Consider the following 20,012-nt stretch of genomic DNA (forward strand, 5'->3'; position numbering starts at 1 on the left):
AAAGGTGAACACGTTTTTTAATGCCAAAAACCAAAAAGGCTTTTTATTAATATTTGCTAATAAAATGTAAATCAAGTAATTAATTGCCCTATTAATCAAAACTATGCTCATACTAAATCAATTCAATCGATTTCTCCGTTCATTGTGAATGGGACATGTCTGAAAATAAACTGATTCAATTCAAATCATTTAGGTTTTATGAACTGGTGATTTATAAAATATTCAGCCCAAACTCAAAACTATTGGTTGTGTTGAGCTGGTAGTGAAAGGGTATTACAGAATTCCATAATCAAGAACAAACAAATATTTTAGTCATTGTTCCAAACATGTATGAATTTCTTTGTTATGTGTAACATGAAAGATATTTTGAAGAATATTTGTAAGTTGTGGGGCACTATTGACTTCCATAGTATTTTTTTTCCATACTATGAAGTCGATGCCTCCCCACAGCTGTTTGGTTACCAACATTCTTCAAAATATCTTCTTCTGTGTTCAACAGAAGAAAGAAACTCATACAGGTTTGGAACATCATGGGGGTGAGTAAATGACAGAATCTTCATTTTTGGATGAACTAACCCTTTAAGCTATGAAAGGAAAAAGTAAAACCACTTTAATAGAGCACCAAAAACAAAGCAAAAAAAAAAAAAATCCTAACTCATTCAAATGAAAATTGCAAGTAAAATTCTCAAACCATGCTAATCTGATGTTCTCTGTATCCTAGGATCTGGTACAGAAGCACTCAGAGTCATGTTCTCTTGGTGACTTTATTATGTTTTTTAGCGTTATAAAAAAGGGGAACAGCATGACAGGCCAGACAGAGGCGCTTGGCAACGATATGTACAAAGGAGGAGGAGGAGGAAGGGCAGGAATGCACAGGCCAGGTAAAGACAACAGCTCATGCCCCCGTCCTGTTGACAGCATCTTATCAGAAATTTTCCGCCCAACATAAAAAGTCCAAGTATGCTGTCTGTACGAGAGGTAGGCCTGGAGCGAAGCCAGAGGCTTCTTTAGGAGACCGGGGTTAGGGCTAAAACCGTTCGATTAGTAATGCAGGGAATCTTGTCAACAGCAAAACACAATGGCCCCAGATTGGCAAAGGAACTGAATCATTCTCATATCAGCTTTGCTAGATCTATGTATATACATTTCAAATAAAGTTAGAATGCAGGTGAGTTTTTATTATTATTTTTTAAGATTCCCTGATGGCCCATTAGGCACAGCCAAGATACAAAGAAATGCATTACCAGCAAAAAATAAAGTGAAAATAAAAAATTGTGATCCCATAGTAATAGAAGTAGTTTGTCCTTGTCTGTAAGGTGGTAAAAAATGTCCAAGTGAAAGCCAGAGAGGACAACAGCAGGAGTCAGTCTGTTTTTTGGGGGGTGTTTTTTTTTTTTATCTGTACATCTCCCTCCCCTTCCCCCAGAGTCCACCACACTGGCCATGCTCTCAGCTGCAGGGTCCAATGCTCAACCTGCACAAAAGACAAAGCTGAGATCAGCAGAGACAAGTCATTTTTCAATTCAACATTATTATGCACAACAAAGAAAATGGACTTGCCTATGTCAACTTCTTGGCTTTGTTGTAGAGCGAGTCCACTACTTTACTCATGTTCTGAATTGTTTCAAGGGCAGCTTCATATGTTTTGTCTACGGGAGGTTCGTCAAATACAATCAAGACACCTTCCCCTTGGTCAAGGATTCCTATATGCCGTGAGAATGAGAGTTTTTGATAAGCATCGTCATAAAGTGAAAATATTTGGAGGGAGCACAAAAACTGATTTATAGTATATACACAACATAATATATGTCTGTTTGTCTAGTACTAAGTAAAAATATAGATCAAAAATGGTGCGACCGACCAGTGAAGCCCAATTCCTGAAGTTAATGACTCTTGAGCCAGTTCTTTTAATGAATAGTTTGAGGAATGACTGATTTTCTGGTCAGTCTAAAACACTGCTATGGACTCAGTAAAAGAGTAAAATTTACTAAATGAATCATTGAGACTAAAGTGTTACCGCAAGAGATTTGCGTTAATTTGATATTTATCATTTTAATTCAGGAAACTTTCAGCTATACAAGGTATTTAAGCAGTTTAATTTTATATTTAGAAATATCATATTTTTAGCAAACTCAAATGAAAGCAATCCAATAAAACAATATTTATAATTTAAAAAATGTAAGGCATCGATTTCCTTTAATGAAATGAGGTTTTACAGTGTATAATTTACAGAAGTAGTATCATTTGTAAGCAAAATGGACATTTCTAACTGAAAAACACATACGAATCAAAATCAATCATAATAAAATCTGTAAATGCATTGATAACCAGTCCTAAGTTTTAACCTAAGACTTATCAAGTAAAAGACAAGGATGATGGCATCATACCGTGGAATTTCTGGTCTAAAATCATCTGTGACAGTTTCCTTTCAACATCCCCCTGATGAGATAATGGAAGAGCGGTATTAAAATTTGAGAACGGATACTTGAAACAAAGTATCTTTGCTGCCGTGGCAAGCATGGCAGCAAAAGCAACAGTGATTAAAATTTTAATTTGTTTGTCATTTAAATCTATACATTTGAGGTTTAGAAGTGTTATTTGCAAATTAGAGAGTAAAAAGACTTTACCTTGGAGAGTTTTATTAGCTCAGAAATATGTTCAATCTGTTGGCATAAGAGAAAAATGTAAGTGACCAACTTAACTGTTTTAAGCATATATCAGTGCTCCCTGTGGTATAGCAGGGCATTACCTGCACTCTGGAGAAGGGCTCGATGACCCTTATGAGGTTTTGTTCCAGCAGATTGTCATAGAGTTTGGCCAGGTGGGTGCTGATGATGGGGTCATCCCGCAGCTCAGCTTTGTATTCTGTTAAAGCCTGAATGCAGATCAAAGAGAAGGACATTAAATGTAAAAACTGCAGTTACTCTGAGAATGTAGTGTAACCTGGGGTGAAAAGAAGTATAATTATAATTTAGACTAAGATGCTGCCTTGTTAACTTTCTTTGTTTTTATATTTCTTCCCAGTTCTGTAAAAGGGAACATGTAAATTGTTATTGCTATCTAACAACCAAGTTGTATTCAATTTATTTGGACATGTTTATCCTCCTCACCTGCGTTATTGTGGCCAATCCAGAGTTAGAACCTGGAACTAACATTGTCCAATAGGTTAGGCTGACTAACCCTAGCAAACCATCAGGATCAAGTGTTACAGTGCTGAATATAACTTCGGCTAAGAGTTCGATTCAGTGAGTGATGAGACTAGCTGCCGAATGCTGGCGATGCGTGTCATTTCGAGAGGATCCGGATAGTTGTTTGAGTTACCGGAACACTCAAACTTCCTCCGGCAAAGAGGGAAACATCACGGGAGAGTGATCCGTTATTGGAGAGGCTGGAACGGGACTGAGATCGTGGGGATTGTGCTACTGCATAAAACACACGCAGTGAGCCTATTTCTTTAATTTTTTGCACTTAGGAGTGAAGCAGCTAATTGTTTTAGGCTGAAACCATCACAAGCTTCATTTCAGGCCTCCAACATTGACTCTGGTATTTACATTATTTATTTGTTTATGTGCCGGCTACTTGTTTTGATTTGTTCACAACATTGAACATTGTCCTTGAACTGTAAACTTTACAGTGACTTGCTGTCAATCAGTATATCGTCGCTGTCCGATGAAAACCGCGTATGTCCATTTTGCCGATTTTGAGATTTTTCGACGGATAGAATGTCTAGGTTCATTTCCGTATACAGCATGCTTCACATTATCTAAATGACCAATGAAAAGTTGTGAAATCATGTCATCTGATTTTCACGTATATCCATTTGGTGTCAAAGCTGTCAATCACGCCGCGTATCTCCCACCCTGTGGATGCATCTCGCCGGTCTCGTGAAGTTTCGAAGCACTGCTACTTGGGCGCAGAGATATCACGCAACACCTGAAATAAAGCTTGCCACAAAGAACCGGCGAAGGTAATGATTATGCATGAATCATTTGAATTGTTGATAAAGTTGAGGATGCAGACTCGCCATCTTCGCAGTAGTGAACGCGCCTATAGAGAGAAATGCACACTTCATATGAAGTGCTTCTTTTTTATTAATCCAGGCAAATTTGTTGATGAAACATTGATTAAAATGAAGATACAATTTATACAAAACGAAATAAAAATTAAAGAAAGGCTTTCTACAAAACAAAACTTAGATCAAAATCTGACCCATTCCAAATGTTTTCCGATATAGGCCTATTGGTCATCTTATGATCCTATCTTACTCATCTCATGCGGTTCTGTTCATATAATCAACATAGATGAAATAAAAAAAAAATAACATTATATTATTTAAACATAAACATGAAACGTATGTTTAAGTTTTTTAAGCGTCACACCACTCCGCTTTGCTCACATGCTAATAATCAAATAATACCCAGCGATCTTCGAATATTATTTTTGCTTGAAAATTTCGTTTTGTATAAATTGTATCTTCATTTCAATCAATGTTTTCATCAACAAATTTGCAAGCTTTATTTCAGGTGTTGCTTGATAGCCTATCTCTGCGCCCAAGTAGCAGTGCTTCGCCTGTGCTTCCCCCTCATAGTATCAGTCTATCATTGCCATGTCAGTGTATTGATTCATTGTCCCTTCATAGTTTGCAAGAGACATATAATAAACTGAGCGTATTAATAAACTGAGACGTAGGCTATTTAATAAACTGAGCGTAGCCTATTCATCTGTCAATATGAAACACGACTGGGTCATTCTAATTAATGATCGTAAAAACGCGTATCGACCACCGTTACTGTAAAATATGCACTTATGTCCATTTAAACTCGATTTTGGTCAAATGTGGATTATATCTAGCCTGGATGCCAGCCCGAACCCCGCCCACAACATTTTTTGATCGGGAAGTTCGGTCTGGACTCGCTCCATTGAGGAGTAATTATGATCGGTTCAGAAATCGTCGGGCCAGTCAAATTGCCAGGGCGGGCTTTATACGATGATGGACAGATGATCTGCAGGGACGTAATCCTCACGTTATCAAAGAGCGCTTGGGTTGAACTGGTTTCCCTCACAGATGACTGCCGCTGGAGAACTGAGATGTAGAGATTCCGCTATCGCGTCCGTTGTAAAAGAAATCGACAGCGCATTCATTTTAAAAGACGAACATAGAACTGCAATCAAGGCATTTGTCGATCGGAAAGATGTGTTTGCCGTCCTTCCTATGGGATTCGGCAAAAGTTTAATTTATCAGCTGGCTCCGATGGTAACTAAGATATGGGACGCAATGAAAACCCTGTGGTCGTTGTGGTTTCTCCTTTGGTCGCACTCATAGAGGGCCAAGTAAAAGAAGCAACACTCGTTATTTTACTTCTTCCAGCGTGCGTGCATTTGAGTTCTGTAGTTGACAACTGTGCTATGCAAAGTAGTTGACTTACTGCGTTGCTCTCATTGGTTGTAGGTCTATCCAATTGAGTGCAGAGTTTTTTTTTTTCCTGGTTCGGTTAAGACACGCCTTATAATCAAAGCCCTATGAAGCAGTGTCAGACTCACATTCTGACAAGAATATGAGTATGACGAAGTCAGGCTAGATTATATCATTACACTGGCAAGAATATGGTTACATTTAAAGTTGTCGTACCAAGTATGACAACGCTACGTTCAACTGCTTTTGAAATTACGTGTTTTTTTCACTTCCTGAAAAGTAACCGTTTTGGACATACGTGAGTTTCATCGGGCAACGACGATATGTGTGTTTATTATTTTATTGATAATTAGTAGACTTTATTTCTTGTCATTTCTGTTTTTTCATTTACATTTCATTCACTGTAGAGTTTAATTTGAACAAGCGAGTATCCAGATTAGTTTGAAAAATCCATAATACAAATTGGATCATTTTAATAAAAACTCAAGAGTCAACAAAGAACTCGTGTTAGCCTGCCCTACATGAGTTCCTTTGAGGGCGCAACATTAGTAACATTTAAAGCCAAAGAATCTGACCCACCTTCTCAAAGTCTGCAAGTGACCTGTTCTTGCTGGCTTGGGCCACACATTTAAGTGCATCTGTCTAAAAAAAGAGAGAGACAGGACGAGTTAATCCACATAATCCTCCAATGACACAACAGAAAATCATCACTTTGTCAAGCAGCACACAGGGTCAGGTGTCAGTGCATTTTAGAGGGCACTATACACTCATAAAAATGGAAGTGGTGAAAACTATGAAATGCGTGCTGCAATCTGGGATAGTATTTTAATGTTGGCTTAAGAACTAGGTGACTCATTATAGCTCTCTCAGAAACATTTTCCACCACAGACTGAGATTTAATCCACAATTTAAAATTTACTTGGGTTTCATAGGTTTGGGGTCGGAAAGACTTTTAAAAATGCTTTTGACAAAAGTCTCTTATGCTCATTGAATTGATCAAAAATACAGTAAAAACTAAGATATTGTGAGATTATTACAATTTAAAATAACATTTCTATTTAATATTTTAAAATTGGTTTTATTCCCATGATGTTAAAGCTGAATTTTCAGCATCATTACTATGCTACTCAACAAACATTTCTTATTATTAATGTTGAAAACAGTTGTGCTGCTTAATATTTTTGTGGAACCATGATTAATTTTTTCAGGATTCTTTGATGAATAGAAGTTCACAAGAACAGCATTTATTTGAAAAAGAAACCTTTTGTAACATTACAAATGATTTCTCTGCCACTTTTGATTAATTAAATGCACCCTCGCTGAATTAAAGTATTAATTGCTTTCAAAAACAAAAGCTTACTGACCCTAAACTTTTTAATGGTAGTGTAAGTGGGGGTTACACTAAAACAATTAAGTTCAGTTAATGACTACAATTTAACATTTACTTTAAAATAAGCATTTAAATTAAGGTACGGGCAAGAAGTGCCTGATCTGTTAGTGTGGTAAAGTACAAGATTTTGACCTCAAACTAGTATGAAACTCATTATGGCACACCTTTAGTTAACAATACTTTAACATAGTTATAGTAATTATAGTAAAAATGCATAACCGTGTAACACGATACGATAATGTATAACATTATGATGTGATCTTAGCTGCTGACAATATTCTTGCAGAAGTCATGGAAAAACTACACCATGAGATTGACCCTTCAGCTCAGACATCTACCTGTCTGCCAGCATATCTGAGGGCAAGTTTTCCACTGATCAGGGCCTGCACATCCTCTGGCCTGCAAAGATAAAGACATACAGGTTTAACATGTTCAATATCTAAGTTTAATGAAAAGGAAAAGTGAGAGACACTAGAAAAAGCCAGGACTCACAAGTTCAGCATGATCTTGCAGAGGAGCATGTACTTGAGTGCAGTGATGGCACGGGGACTGTCAATAGAATCGTAGCCTTCAAAAGCCTCATAAAAGTATGAATACGCCGTTTTCCAGTCCTTCTCCTCAGCAGCATGAATAATGCCTGCAAGGGAAAAAAAAAGGATGTGATGCATTCAGTACAATAACTTAAGTGACTCAAATCTCCAATACTAGATCCAAAATTCCTTCAATAACTAATCATCTGGTAAATCATGATCTGTTTTTCCTCCATTTGTTTAGGATAAGTAACGCACATCAGCATTCAATAAGCATTTGCAGGAAAAAGGCCCAGTACTGCTAATGTAGAATCAAGTCTGGCTGTTAATACTTTTGAGACTGAGGACATGGAAACTGTTTCTATCAATGCATGTGAATGTCTCACTCTGGGAAGTCATGTTACAGTACAAACAAATATGTTCTGACTGGCTACGATCAGATCATTCAGTGTGGACAGACAAATTAGCCGTCATGTCTGGTTAGGATCTGGCGTGATACAGAAGGTCTTTGTAGAAGGGTTGTGGAAACATACCTGACTGCATATCTAGAGCAGCCTGCAGCTTTGGGGGGCAGTAGATGGCGTTTGCCGTGGTCCTGGCAGAGGTGAGAGCTGCTCTGGCCTTGGGCAAGTTGCTTAATGCATGATACGTCTTGCTCTCCAGCAGCTGGAGCTCCACCAGTAGAGCTTTATCATCCATCTTCTTCAGCTCTTGCAGGAGTTGAGAGCCTGATTAACAAGAAAGAAAAGGACAGTGGCTATAGACCCCAAATATATCTCCCAAGCTTAAAGGGTTAGTTCACCGAAAATGTTTAATTCTGTCATTAATTACTCACTTTCATGCCGCTCCAAACCCGTAAGACCTTCGTTCATCTTCAGAACACAAATTATATTTTTGATGAAATCCGAGAGCTTTCTGACTGCAACGTTACTACAACTTTCAATTCCCAGAAAGGTAGTAAAGACGACATCGTTAAAATAGTCCTTGTAACTACAGTGGTTCAACCTTAATGTTATGAAGCGACAAGAAAACTTTTTGTGCGCATCTGACGCTGTTCACGTGAGCACCACGACGCATGTATGTGATGCAGATGATATTTTAACGATGTATTTACTACCTTTCTGGGCCTTGAAAGTACCAATTAAGTTCCAGTCTATGGGGGGGGGGTCAGAAAGCTTTTGGATTTCATCAAAAATATCTTCATTTGTGCTACGAAGATGAACAAAGGTCCTATGGGTTTTGAAATTACATGAGGGTGAGTAACTAATGACAGAAATTTCATTTTTGGGTGAACTATCCCTTTAAAAAGTAAGAACATGACAATCTCAAATACAAGGGACGATCTTGTAAAGGACTCACCAAGCTGCAGAGCCTCTTGGTAGCGTTTGGTGTCAAGATATAAAGAAACCAGACGGGCCTAAAAGATTGAAGCAACACTGATAAGAAATCAATGAACCAGCTTATGATCAATACTAATAACCACAAAGATAGCTTATAAGGCAGGAAGCAAAAAACAATATTTTGGTGACTCAATTCCATTACGCTTTGATACGGTTTAAAATTTTGGAATCAGGAGGATTTATTTTATTAAATGAAATAATTTGTTCATTCAGCAAGGCAGCATTACATTGATTAAAAGTGAAAGTAAAGATATTCATAATGTTACAAAAGATTTATATTTTATATAACCAATGTTCTTTTAAACAAAGAATACTGAGTGAATACAGAGTTTCCAAAAATATTAAGCACAACAACAGTTTTAAACATTGATAATAAGAAGAAATATTTCTTAAGCAGCAAATAAGCATATTAGAATGATTTCTGAAGGACCATGTGACACTGAAGACTAATGATAATGATAAAGAGTAATGATACCGAAAATTCAGCTTTGACATCACAGGAATAAATTAAGATTTCAAAATATATTAAAATAAGTTATTTTAAATTGCAAAAATATTTCACAATATTACTTATTTTACTAAATAAATGCAGCCTTGGTAAGCATACAAAAGATGCTTTTCAAAAACTACTAACTTTTGAAAGTTTATGTATACCACAATACAAAAAAGTGCACAATATTGTCATAAATTATGTTTGAATACACTCACATTCACTCATTCCTTCCTCATATTGTGAACTAGGGACAGTCATGTCAAATCCATGACCAGTTGACCAGATGAATAGCCTACTATTCACTTTACCTTGGTAAAAAATATCAATAACATACTGTCCAAAACCTAACCCTACATATAAGCAACAGTAATGGTGATGTTTACCATTGCAAGTCTCTAACTTACAAAACTAGGTGCTCACCTCCAGGGCCTGTCGTAGAAAGGTCCTCTTCTCTGATTTGGCCCATTCAATGCACTCCAAACATAATTCCACCTCCTGACCAGTAGCTGCCTCCATGTCCAAGAACATATCGAGCAGAGAGCGCACCAACCGTGCCGCCTTTGCCTTGCTGATGGAGTTCAGGAACGGTCTGACAAACTTAAGCAGACCTCCCAATTCTGCAAAGGAACAATATATGGACAACAGTTATTAACTTTGGGGAAAATGACAGCTGACAGAGTAGAGCAGTGGCACTTCAAGACTATCAGACAATGATGATGAGAAATTTTTTTTTTATCCTGACAACCCATTAGTTAAAGATCTTTACCAGCAGCTTGTCCAGTCTTGGCCAGCAGTCCGCCCAGCTCCAAAATACTCTGTTCTTTGACACGCACAGCCTCTTCGTCATCGTCTTGGATGTCTCGTTTGACTGTGAATGTGGACAGAAGTAGATCATATTGCTGTTAAAAGAACTATGTAAACTTGGCTGGCTTAGACTTTCTGGTGACAATATATAGCCTAGACAATTTCATCTTGGTCATCATGATCCTCAGATAGATTAAGGCTTAAACAACTGTTGATAATGCCAAAGGAACATGTAAACCTTATTAAAACATAAAGAAACTAAATGTGTGTGTAATATAAAAAATTGATGGGAGGCAAGTTTTATTTACACAAATTGCCAAGTTTTGTAGCTTTTAAATATGATTTGAAAAATCAAATCCTTTAAGCAGCTGAAAAAGGAATCATTTAAAACACTCTAAATTACTTTATTAACTCCCCTTAGTTTAATTTGTTACAACTAGCTTTTATTAACTTTTTATTCTTAAAATATGAATTTATTTTTGTCTCTTTCTATTGTATGCTGCTTGGGTTAATAGTTTACAAATGTATTAAGATATTTAATAAAGGTTAAAATAACTAAAAACATGACATTCTGCAGCAGATAATCAAAAAGTGGCGTGGCATGCTATCAAATTATCCGTGACAAACGCACACATATCAAACTTCATGCCAAACAAAACTTACTGACGCTGTCATATTATATAACGTTAGCATAACTGAACGATAAGCGGAGAAAAGGTCTGTGACCACTGACCGTAATCGTAAAAACACGTCAGTCATGCTTTAATGACTCAAATCTGCCATGAATAAGTTGAAATAATATTTTTCAGACTTTTCTTGACACACTATGATAATTCATACCTACCGGTAAGTTAAATGTCATAAGCAGCTAATTGAACGTCACTAACTAACGTTAGCGAAGCTAATTAAGTTGGCATAAAAGTTCTGGTAGTACATTTAAACGTAATTTAGGAAACGTCAGTCATTTCTCTAATTGTACATTATTCACCAGAATTAGGACGCCGAAAACAATTACTAAACATAAATATATATATATATATATATATAAGTTATATATTTATCCGTGTTTTGCAAATACCTACAGACTTTTAAAGAGAGATTCGGGTTCATTGAAACTGAGTTAGCTGATTGGCTAACTGTTTCCACGGGTGGCAGGTCACTGAACATTGTTTTTTCTAACACTACAACAGCTACAAGTAATACAAATAAATGTAAGGGAAAAGTTTAAAAGAGCGCAGCGGCTCATCTGTTAAGTTAACTGTTAGTAAGAGCACAGTGTATTTATTCAGCTAAAGGCTTCTCATGCCTGTCACAGTGAGTCAGCAGCATGAAACCGGCTAACACATTTAGCTGCAGTTCTACAAATCGCAATTGGGGACATGATCCGTGTGTTAAAAGCACAGCTCCTTTAGCTAAAATCACACAAGCAGTTCAAAAGGTGGCGGGACAGGAGACACTTACCAATAGCATGTAAAATGTCAATGGACGCATTCCGATCCGTACTGAGCAGCGACTGTGCTCTCTGAAACTCTACCGCCGCAGCCGCCATCTTCCCAATTCACCAATTGCCTGATTCACACAACAATCATCATTGAACACGCTACCGGAAGCGCCACTAAGGCACGCTGGGAGATTGAGTTCGCAGAGACAATAGGGTGTATGACTCACTCGAGGAGTTAAAGGGATAGTTCACCCAAAAATTACAAATTGCCATCATATAGCCTACTCACCCTCATGTTGTTCCAAACCTGTATGAGTTTCACAAAAGAAGAAATATTAAAGAACGTTGGTAACCAGATAGTTGACGAAGGAACTACATCATAGGGAAAAAATACTATAGAAGTCAATATGGTGCAGTCAGCTGTCCGGTTACCAACATTCTTTAAAATATCTTCTTTTGGCTTCACAGAAGAAAGACACTCATACAGGTTTGGAACAACACGAGGGTGAGTAAATGATGACACAATTTTCATTTTGGGGTGAACAATCCCTTTAACACCAAGTCCTGGCCATTGACATGTCATGTAAACTGTCTTGCATGCTGCATAACTGATTTTGGAGAATGTACTTGCATTATGCCTCTATTACCAGGATGGATGGATGGATGGATGGATGGATGGATAGAGGTAGGCTACTGTACACACCTGCCTTTACCTGAAATGACTCCGAACAACTCCAAATAAATGTTGTTGCTGTTCTTGTAAGGTTTTTATGACATGTTCTTGGTTGTTCTTGGGCCACAAAGAGCAATGCTCCTTTCAACAATAATGAGATGGTACCATCTCATTATTGTTGAAAGGTATCACTCAGGTGAGGGGCCCTACAAAAAAAATTCAAGCCATTAGATATCTATGGAACACCGTGAAGACAGTCATCCACAAGTGATGAAATATGGCACAACAGTGGCATTATCAGGAACAGGGTGTTCCTTCCAAATTTACGAGAATACAGAGAAAAGCCAGAGCCCATAAAATCTGATGATGGTGTACAGGAGATGCCCTTGTAATGTATGTAACAGATTTGGAAAGTTTTTGCAAAGAATAATATTCACAAGTCAAGATGTGCCAAGATAGACTCCTATCCAAACAGACTTGAGAGCTGATAATAAAATCTAAGGGTGCTTTGTTCAGGGGTGTGCAAACATGCAATACGTTATTCCAAGTGTTTTAAGTCCAAGTGCTGATATATAGGCCTATCACTTAAGGTTTCAGGGGCATTGTAGGTGCAAACGTTCTGATATGATTCTTTGTTTAATTTTCTTTTCACAAAAAAAACCCAGCTGTTTTAACAAGGGTGTGTAGACTTTGTGTATCTGTCTGCGTGTCATCTTTATTTGATACGAAGTGCTGTTTCATCAATGACTTGATAAGCTTAAATTAACGTAAAAGAGTGAAATTGCAAAACACTCAGATTGGTATAAAAAAAAAAAACTATTGCTTTTTAAACTATTACAAAGTCCGAGCAGGATGAGTGGATAAGCATGAGAGATTGAGAGAGTGTGTGGGTGGGTGTGAGAGAGAGAGAGAGAGAGAGAGATCAGGGGGGTGGGGTTGCCCATTCATGTCTGCCTGCGCCACTGAGGACTACAAAGCCTCGGCGACATTACTGCACATCAGGATTGAAGTTAATCTGTCTTGAGCGTTCAGTGTGTGAGACTTTCCTCACTCTCTGGATCTTGATTAAAGATTGTAATGATTATCTGACTGCCAACAGCTGGCATTTCATGTAAAGACAGGGCGTGTGAAGTTAAAGTATAGCTATTCCTTGACCATGAAAGGTAGACGACCTTATGGTCAAGTTTAGGAATCGTTATAAAATATGCTGGTGTTGTGGTGAGCGATTTCAGAGCCCACATGACGGACGGCATGGACAGATAACTAGAGGGAGCTCAGCCACTGCCAAGTTCCCACCCATCTGAGATTCAGCATCACCAAGAGAGGCCAATGCCTTTCTCTCTCTAAAAAATAAATAAATAGCGGTCAATGAACGCAATTCATTGCATTTACTTAAGGATTAGTCTGACACGGACTTTTATTTTTAAGCTTTTCTAGTTATATTCAAACCTAGTCTGTTTACCCGCCTGCGCAGTTCAACAAGAAGATCACAGGCTGGCAGATGTGAAACAGACCCGATATTTATTGTGATGAAAGGGACACGACAGAATTGCCATCGAGGGTTTATGTGGGAAGACGTGCATGGCGTGCATCCTGTGAAGTAACCTTAGCAACCGGAGAATCCTGAACATCCTGCATATTTGCTTTACGTAGAAGCATTATTTCATCGCTGACGTCCCCTTTTCAGCACCTTGGACAACGACGAGCACGTTTCACAGTGCGACACTCTGAGAAAAAAGGATAATCGACGGATATTTCTATACCGATTCTTCTTATTTTATATCTACGTTTATCACCGCGAGGAAGACGCATTGATTAGCAGGTAACCAACATTTATGTTTATAATCCATATTGAATCAAATTAACTTAATTTCAAAAACGCTTTTAAAGGGTTCGCTCTTAATAGTTCACAAAATGTGAAAAACTCAATTGTACTGTCCACACGAGCCAGATTATAAAGATGCTATCTTGATTTACGACCTTTATGTTCTCGTTTCCTCGTGTGACCCACTAAATATTTTGAATAGCTTGATAAATTATGAGGTCATAAACGACTTAAAGCTTAAATGTAGAAATATTCAATATTCACATTTACAACACGCACTGAGAGGGATTTTCCTTGCAATTGGATATGAATTAGGAATGAATGTGTTTACATTCTAGCCTTCCATTTTGAAGCTAAGATGGATGCTTTCGCATATTCTGCTGAATCTTCTGGTGAATCGGATACCAGCGGTTCAGTTCATTAAAACAGGGAAATCGATAATAAAAAAACAATTTTACGATTTTTGAATTTAGTTTTCTATAGGCTATATATATATTATAGAATATAGCATATATAGAGAGAAATGCTTATGTTTTGCATGTGTGCATGTGTATGTTGCGTTTAAATGGTGATCAATGATAAATGGTTTAATCAAAATCATTGCTTATTTAGATGAAATACTATTGTATCACTAAACATTCATATTTATTTATTTATTTTATGGACAGATTCCATATCTAAAGACCCTGTAATAATCAAGGCAAAATGGGAACTGTTCTCTCAGTCTCCCCGAGCTACCGAAAGGCAGGCCTGTTTGATGAAATACCACCCCATTATACAGCTGTGCAAAACAGTAAAAATGCCAAGGACAAGAGCTTGAAACGGCAGTCGCTTATCAATATCTTGCCGTGGAAGCGCATAGTGGCGGCTTCAGCCAAGAGGAAAGGCTCTAAGAAGCTGGCGTCGGGCGACAGTCAAGATGAAGAGAGCGTGGACACCCTCAACAGCCAAAACCTGAAGAAGTCCCAGTCCTGTGCCAATCTCTCCGGCTTAACGCAGGAGCCGACCGTGAGCTCCATACCCACATCGAAAACTACGGCCAATGTGGCCTCCACTGCGAAGAGGACCTCGATCACTGGATCGGTGGGTCAAACGACCAACGCTGGCACACCCAAAAGAGTGATCGTGCAGGCTTCCACCAGTGAGCTCCTGAGAAGTTTGGGCGAGTTCCTGTGCCGACGCTGCTACCGACTGAAGCGCCTCTCTCCCGCCGACCCTGTTCTGTGGCTGCGCAGCGTGGACCGGTCCCTTCTGCTGCAAGGTTGGCAAGACCAGGGCTTCATCACCCCAGCTAACGTGGTCTTCCTTTATATGCTCTGCCGCGAGGTCATTTCGGGCGAGGTGTCCAGCGAACGCGAGCTGCAGGCTGAGCTGCTCACTTGCCTCTACCTGTCCTACTCCTACATGGGAAACGAGATTTCCTACCCGCTCAAGCCCTTCCTGGTGGAGACGGATAAGGATGCCTTTTGGAATCGCAGTCTGGCGATCATCAACCGCATGAGTAGCAAAATGCTCCAGCTTAACTCTGACCCCCATTACTTCACGCAGGTTTTCGCTGACCTGAAAAACGAAATTCTAAAGGAGGAGGACAGCCGGCTACTTATCGGCCTGGATCGATAAGTGAGCCGTTTGTGCATAAACAGGAAAAAACTGTGCATAAAAAGGTTTTGTGCACAGAAAAAAAGAAGTTTTTTTTAGAACAAAAACTTTAGTGTTATTATTAGTATTAAAAAGCATAGATTTTGAAGCTTATTTGTAGCAATGAATGCGATTGGATCAGCCATTCTAAACCCTTAAGGTCTGACCTAGATGCAGGACAACACCTTGCCAGCCAACAATGTGTTCTTTGGTCGTGTGGCGTTTCTGAGGTCAGTGAATCAACTGCAGGATATTCCCGACTGGGCAGCATGTTGACCTTTCCAAGTGATTCCATCCAAACACAAACATGAGCAGCAGTTTTAATGAGTCCCAATAAAAATGCTTCTTGACTCACAACAAAGACGGCGGCATTCATTGAAAAGTTCAGCTTGTGCTGTATTCCTGCAGCTTAGTATTAGTTAAAAACGAGAGCCAAGTTTGCAACACTTTCAAAATTATACAAACCAAAGACTCTAGTTTGACTTTACATTCAAATAAATCCTACACAGATATATGAGGACCATGAACTGCTGCTCTTGCATGGCATCACTTTTTCAACATGTTATGCATTGTTTAGCATATCTTAGTGGCCTTCAAGAAGGTCTGGGTCTTAAACTGCTGCAGGTTAAAGACCATTTCATGAGGTGGTCTGTACAAACGTACATCAGTTGTTGTTGTTAATGACATTCTATATTAAGGAAATATATGATGATATATGAGCTAAAATGATCTGTGACGAAGAACCGACTGCACTGCTTCCAACAGAACAGAATCTTTCATCTCGGGAAGGAGACAGTTTTCCATGTTGCGCTACCTATTGACATCGTGAAAAGAACCGAAATCTCTAATGGGAAACAAACAAATAGAGAGGTAGATATTTTATGTATTTTCAACAGCAAGTATGTTCTTATACGGGTGTTAATGCATGCTTCTTGACCAACCTCACAACTTTTAAAATATCTTTGTTTTATGATTTGATGGTCACAATTTTTGCGTATGATGTTCTTTTGGACAGTGTTCCAAAAATGATGTGCCATAAAAGTTCTAAAAGTCAGCCAGAAGTACTTTTGTAGCCTTCTCATTAGGAAAGGGATATTTTATAAGGAGCAAAAGAGTAGAGGTATTATGAAAAGACTTGAGCAGGGGACATTCAATGTTACAAATATTTTGTTAAAAAAAAGAAAGAAAATATTGCTTATATTATTAGAAACTTGCCATTGCTTTCAGTCCATTATAGGTCTGGAATACTATTTTCATAATAATTATGCATAAAAACAAACAAAACCAGTTTTTTTAAAACACAAAATGCCCTTAAAAACATATCAGACAAAAACTCTAAAAGGTGGTGCGAAACAAAATAGTGCTAGGGTCATGTGCAAAATAAACTATACATAATGTTGTCACAGTTTTAAGTTTAAAAGAACTTACAAAAATGTCAATTTTGCTCAACAAGCTTCTTTGTTATTTTCTTTTCTGTATTTTTATGCCGTCTCACAAAATTTGAGAAGGCTGCTTTGATTTTTGCGCAATTTTACGTCTGTTATGACATTGCAAACCAGTGTTAACTGTAGATATGTTGCAGATGAGACGTTTTGAAGTGATGTAATTAGTAATCATCTTGAGAACGAGGTGCTGTCCTTCCTGTGAACGAGAGATACATACTCATCAGCATTTCTCCATACATTATTTGCTCACTATTCAAGCTTAATATGTGACTTGAAGACAAGCACAGTTTTTGTCAAAGATGATCAACAGTGATTAAAGAGGGAGACTTTAAAGCAGTTCACAGGTCAGGTGTAATATTAACATTTACAAAGAGGCGCTTAAATAGATTTTTGAGAGTCTCAAGAGGCCTCTATAAAACAAAGTACAGCAGCTTTTAAATATACAAATGATGACATGTAAGATACTAAGATTAGTTACCTGGATACACACAAACTTATCAAGTCAATTTAGATGGCAGGTCATCTGTGACCTGATTGCACTACGTTTAGCAATATGCACAATTGAAGTTTAAAGATCAATGACAGACAAAAGCTAACAGACAACAGTCTTTAAATCCTTTTATTTGTCTTTTGTCTGTTAAATAGTTTTTTTCTGTTTCTATATGGGATTATTTACACACAAGACTATTTACATTTTTCCGATCATTTTCTGATGACAACGCATTCACATTTATCCCCCATATTTTGTGTCTGGCCTCATTCTGATAAAACACTGGTGCTAATAATGCAAAGATCACGTTTTACCGATGACAAGAGCCTTCTCATGTTAGCTGAATGTTGTGAAGTTCTGTACATAGGGCAAAAAAGACTGTACATGCATTGATGCTACTACAACAAATGGCTCCATTGGTATGGGTTACTGGATGTGATGATAACTGACTGTCACAGTAAAGGTTTGAAGGAGGGCTATACAGCAACTTTGTTCTTGTCATAGATAGCCAAATAAAAGAGGCAAAATTGTGTTATTATGTTTCATACATTTTTTGTGGCTGATGTAACAATCTTCAACAAGAAAAAAAACTGTATAGCAACAAGAGACTGAAATATGAATTTCTCTTTTCCTTATGTTTCACGTTATGTGAATTTTGTTGATCAAAATGAAACAAAAATGTGTATCTATGATATATTTAAAGAAGCAATCTGTTATATGGGTGTGTATGAATGTGAGTTTGTGTTATGACTTTGGTCAACTCTTCTATCTACTTTATATAAAAATGTGCATTTGCAAGCAAAAACATTGATTATGTGTCTTTGTTTTCTGTTTTATATGCCTGATGCACAACATAATTCATTTCTTGTGCGCGCACACACACACTCGTGCAAATTATATTTCAAGGAACAAAGGAGAAGGAAATCACTCTCTGCTCTTGACTGAAAAGCTTAATTTTTATTTAATTTATACAGTGAAGATTATGCAAAGTTATTTTACATTTGATTACTTTATTCAGTTTCTGTACCTGAAAACTATTGTTAGATACCTGAAAAACCTGAAAAGCACTGTTTATTTTATTTGTGCTATTGCTTGTAGTTTTATTATTAGGGCCCAAGCCCTGAAAGGGCGAAGGCCCTATTGTTTTCCTTAGGATACATTTTTTTTTCTTTTTTTTCTAACGACTATTCGGGCACTTTTGGGGCCCTTAAAGTGCTCGAAAACTCTTGAAACTTTGCACACGGGTCAGAACCCGCGGCCATCAGGGCCGGGCTGAAGCTGGTACCCAGGCGTGGCAGGGGGGCTCGACAGCACCCCCTGGAACGGGTCCGAAAACTTGGTCCATAAATCAAACACGTTTGCATGTAATAATATGAAACTCGGTACACATATAGATCTCATCGGTTCATATATCTTTCATGCTCTTACTTTTTACCCCAGCCCAACAGGAAGTCGGCTATTTAGGGTTGTTTGGAAAACGCATGCAATGGAATTTGAAATACTCCTAGAGAATTCAGAAAAATGGCACGAAACTCGGTCAGCGTGAAGTCAAGACACTGAGGATGAAAAATTGCCAGGGGATTTTTGATATCTCGAACGGTTTGGCCGTGGCGAGGAAACGAAATTATGGCGCGAAAAGAGAAACAGGAAGTGTGTTATAACTTCTTTATACATTAACTGATCTTGGTGAAACTTCAGCAGTGTGTTCGTTATAAGAGGCCAATCACATGGATGTGACTGTTGTGAGTCAAAGTTTTAGCGCCACCAACTGGCAGCAGGAAGTGTGTCACTTTCAAAATGCTTTGAAATCACCCTCTTATTTTTACCCGATTTGCTTCAAACTTTATGTGTATAATGTAAACACACGGCAGATGTAGACCTGTGAAAAGATTATTGATATCTTAGATACTGTTGCCGTGGCAACGCATCAAACTTCAATATTCTTGTTTTTTGATGCTTTTGAGACTCTAAGCATACTTGAAATTGCATGAAACTCGACAGACGCATCACATTTATTAGCCAGTAGACATGTGCAAAGTTTCAGAAACGGGCGTGGTGAGGGCTCAGTAGCGCCACCTTTTGTCAAAAGTGGGGGGATTACTTTTATCTACAGTAACAAAACCCAGTACATATTGTACTCATCAAGCCGGACAACTTTCTAATTTACAGTCATTAGCTCCGACTAACAGAAAGTCAGATATTTTGGTTTGAATATGGTCATTTTATCTGAGCCTACGTCTCTGTGCCTGTCTGTGTGTGTGTGTGTGTGTGTGTGTGTGTAGGGGGAGGGGGGCTAGATTAACCATTTCACTGCTGTGTGGTTTGGCCTGCATTAAAAAAGAAAATAAATGTCTTAAGCCTTGTATTTTTTAAATATTTTTAATAAAGAAAATGCATATAACCAGTTTAATTGTAGTGCATTGACAATAGTTTTATATAATTAGTTTAGTAATTAAATTAACTTGGTCCA

General features: G+C 38.0%; 2 protein-coding genes across 2 annotated transcripts; one reads left to right on the forward strand and one right to left on the reverse strand.

Annotated features, from left to right (window-relative positions):
* Positions 1–1,423: 1,423 nt before the first annotated feature.
* Positions 1,424–11,646, reverse strand: psmd11a (proteasome 26S subunit, non-ATPase 11a). The gene is made up of 12 exons (XM_056240647.1): positions 11,492–11,646; positions 9,993–10,094; positions 9,647–9,843; positions 8,693–8,750; positions 7,867–8,061; positions 7,296–7,440; positions 7,142–7,202; positions 5,993–6,055; positions 2,750–2,875; positions 2,628–2,663; positions 2,388–2,439; positions 1,424–1,703 (listed from the first exon to the last, which is right to left on the reverse strand). Exons 1-12 carry the CDS (start codon positions 11,577–11,579, stop codon positions 1,561–1,563), a joined length of 1,266 nt encoding a protein of 421 aa, XP_056096622.1. The 5' UTR covers positions 11,580–11,646; the 3' UTR covers positions 1,424–1,560.
* A 1,747-nt stretch (positions 11,647–13,393) lies between these two features.
* Positions 13,394–15,675, forward strand: cdk5r1a (cyclin dependent kinase 5, regulatory subunit 1a (p35)). The gene is made up of 2 exons (XM_056240632.1): positions 13,394–13,966; positions 14,638–15,675. The coding sequence occupies exon 2, from the start codon at positions 14,675–14,677 to the stop codon at positions 15,587–15,589; it is 915 nt and encodes a 304-aa protein (XP_056096607.1). The 5' UTR covers positions 13,394–13,966; positions 14,638–14,674; the 3' UTR covers positions 15,590–15,675.
* Positions 15,676–20,012: the final 4,337 nt, after the last annotated feature.

The sequence above is a fragment of the Rhinichthys klamathensis genome, unplaced genomic scaffold, assembly GCF_029890125.1.
Source record: "Rhinichthys klamathensis goyatoka isolate OS25496 unplaced genomic scaffold, OSU_Roscu_1.1 h1tg000605l_1, whole genome shotgun sequence".
Taxonomy (NCBI): domain Eukaryota; kingdom Metazoa; phylum Chordata; class Actinopteri; order Cypriniformes; family Leuciscidae; genus Rhinichthys; species Rhinichthys klamathensis.

Coding starts and splice junctions, on each gene's coding strand:
- psmd11a (XM_056240647.1), bottom strand. CDS start 11,579: ATGGCGGCTGCGGCGGTAGAGTTTCAGAGAGCACAGTCGCTGCTCAGT. Junction 10,095..11,491: donor TGACATTTTACATGCTATTG/GTAAGTGTCTCC, acceptor CCACATTCACAG/TCAAACGAGACATCCAAGAC. Junction 1,704..2,387: donor TTTAGACCAGAAATTCCACG/GTATGATGCCAT, acceptor CACGGCATATAG/GAATCCTTGACCAAGGGGAA.
- cdk5r1a (XM_056240632.1), top strand. CDS start 14,675: ATGGGAACTGTTCTCTCAGTCTCCCCGAGCTACCGAAAGGCAGGCCTG.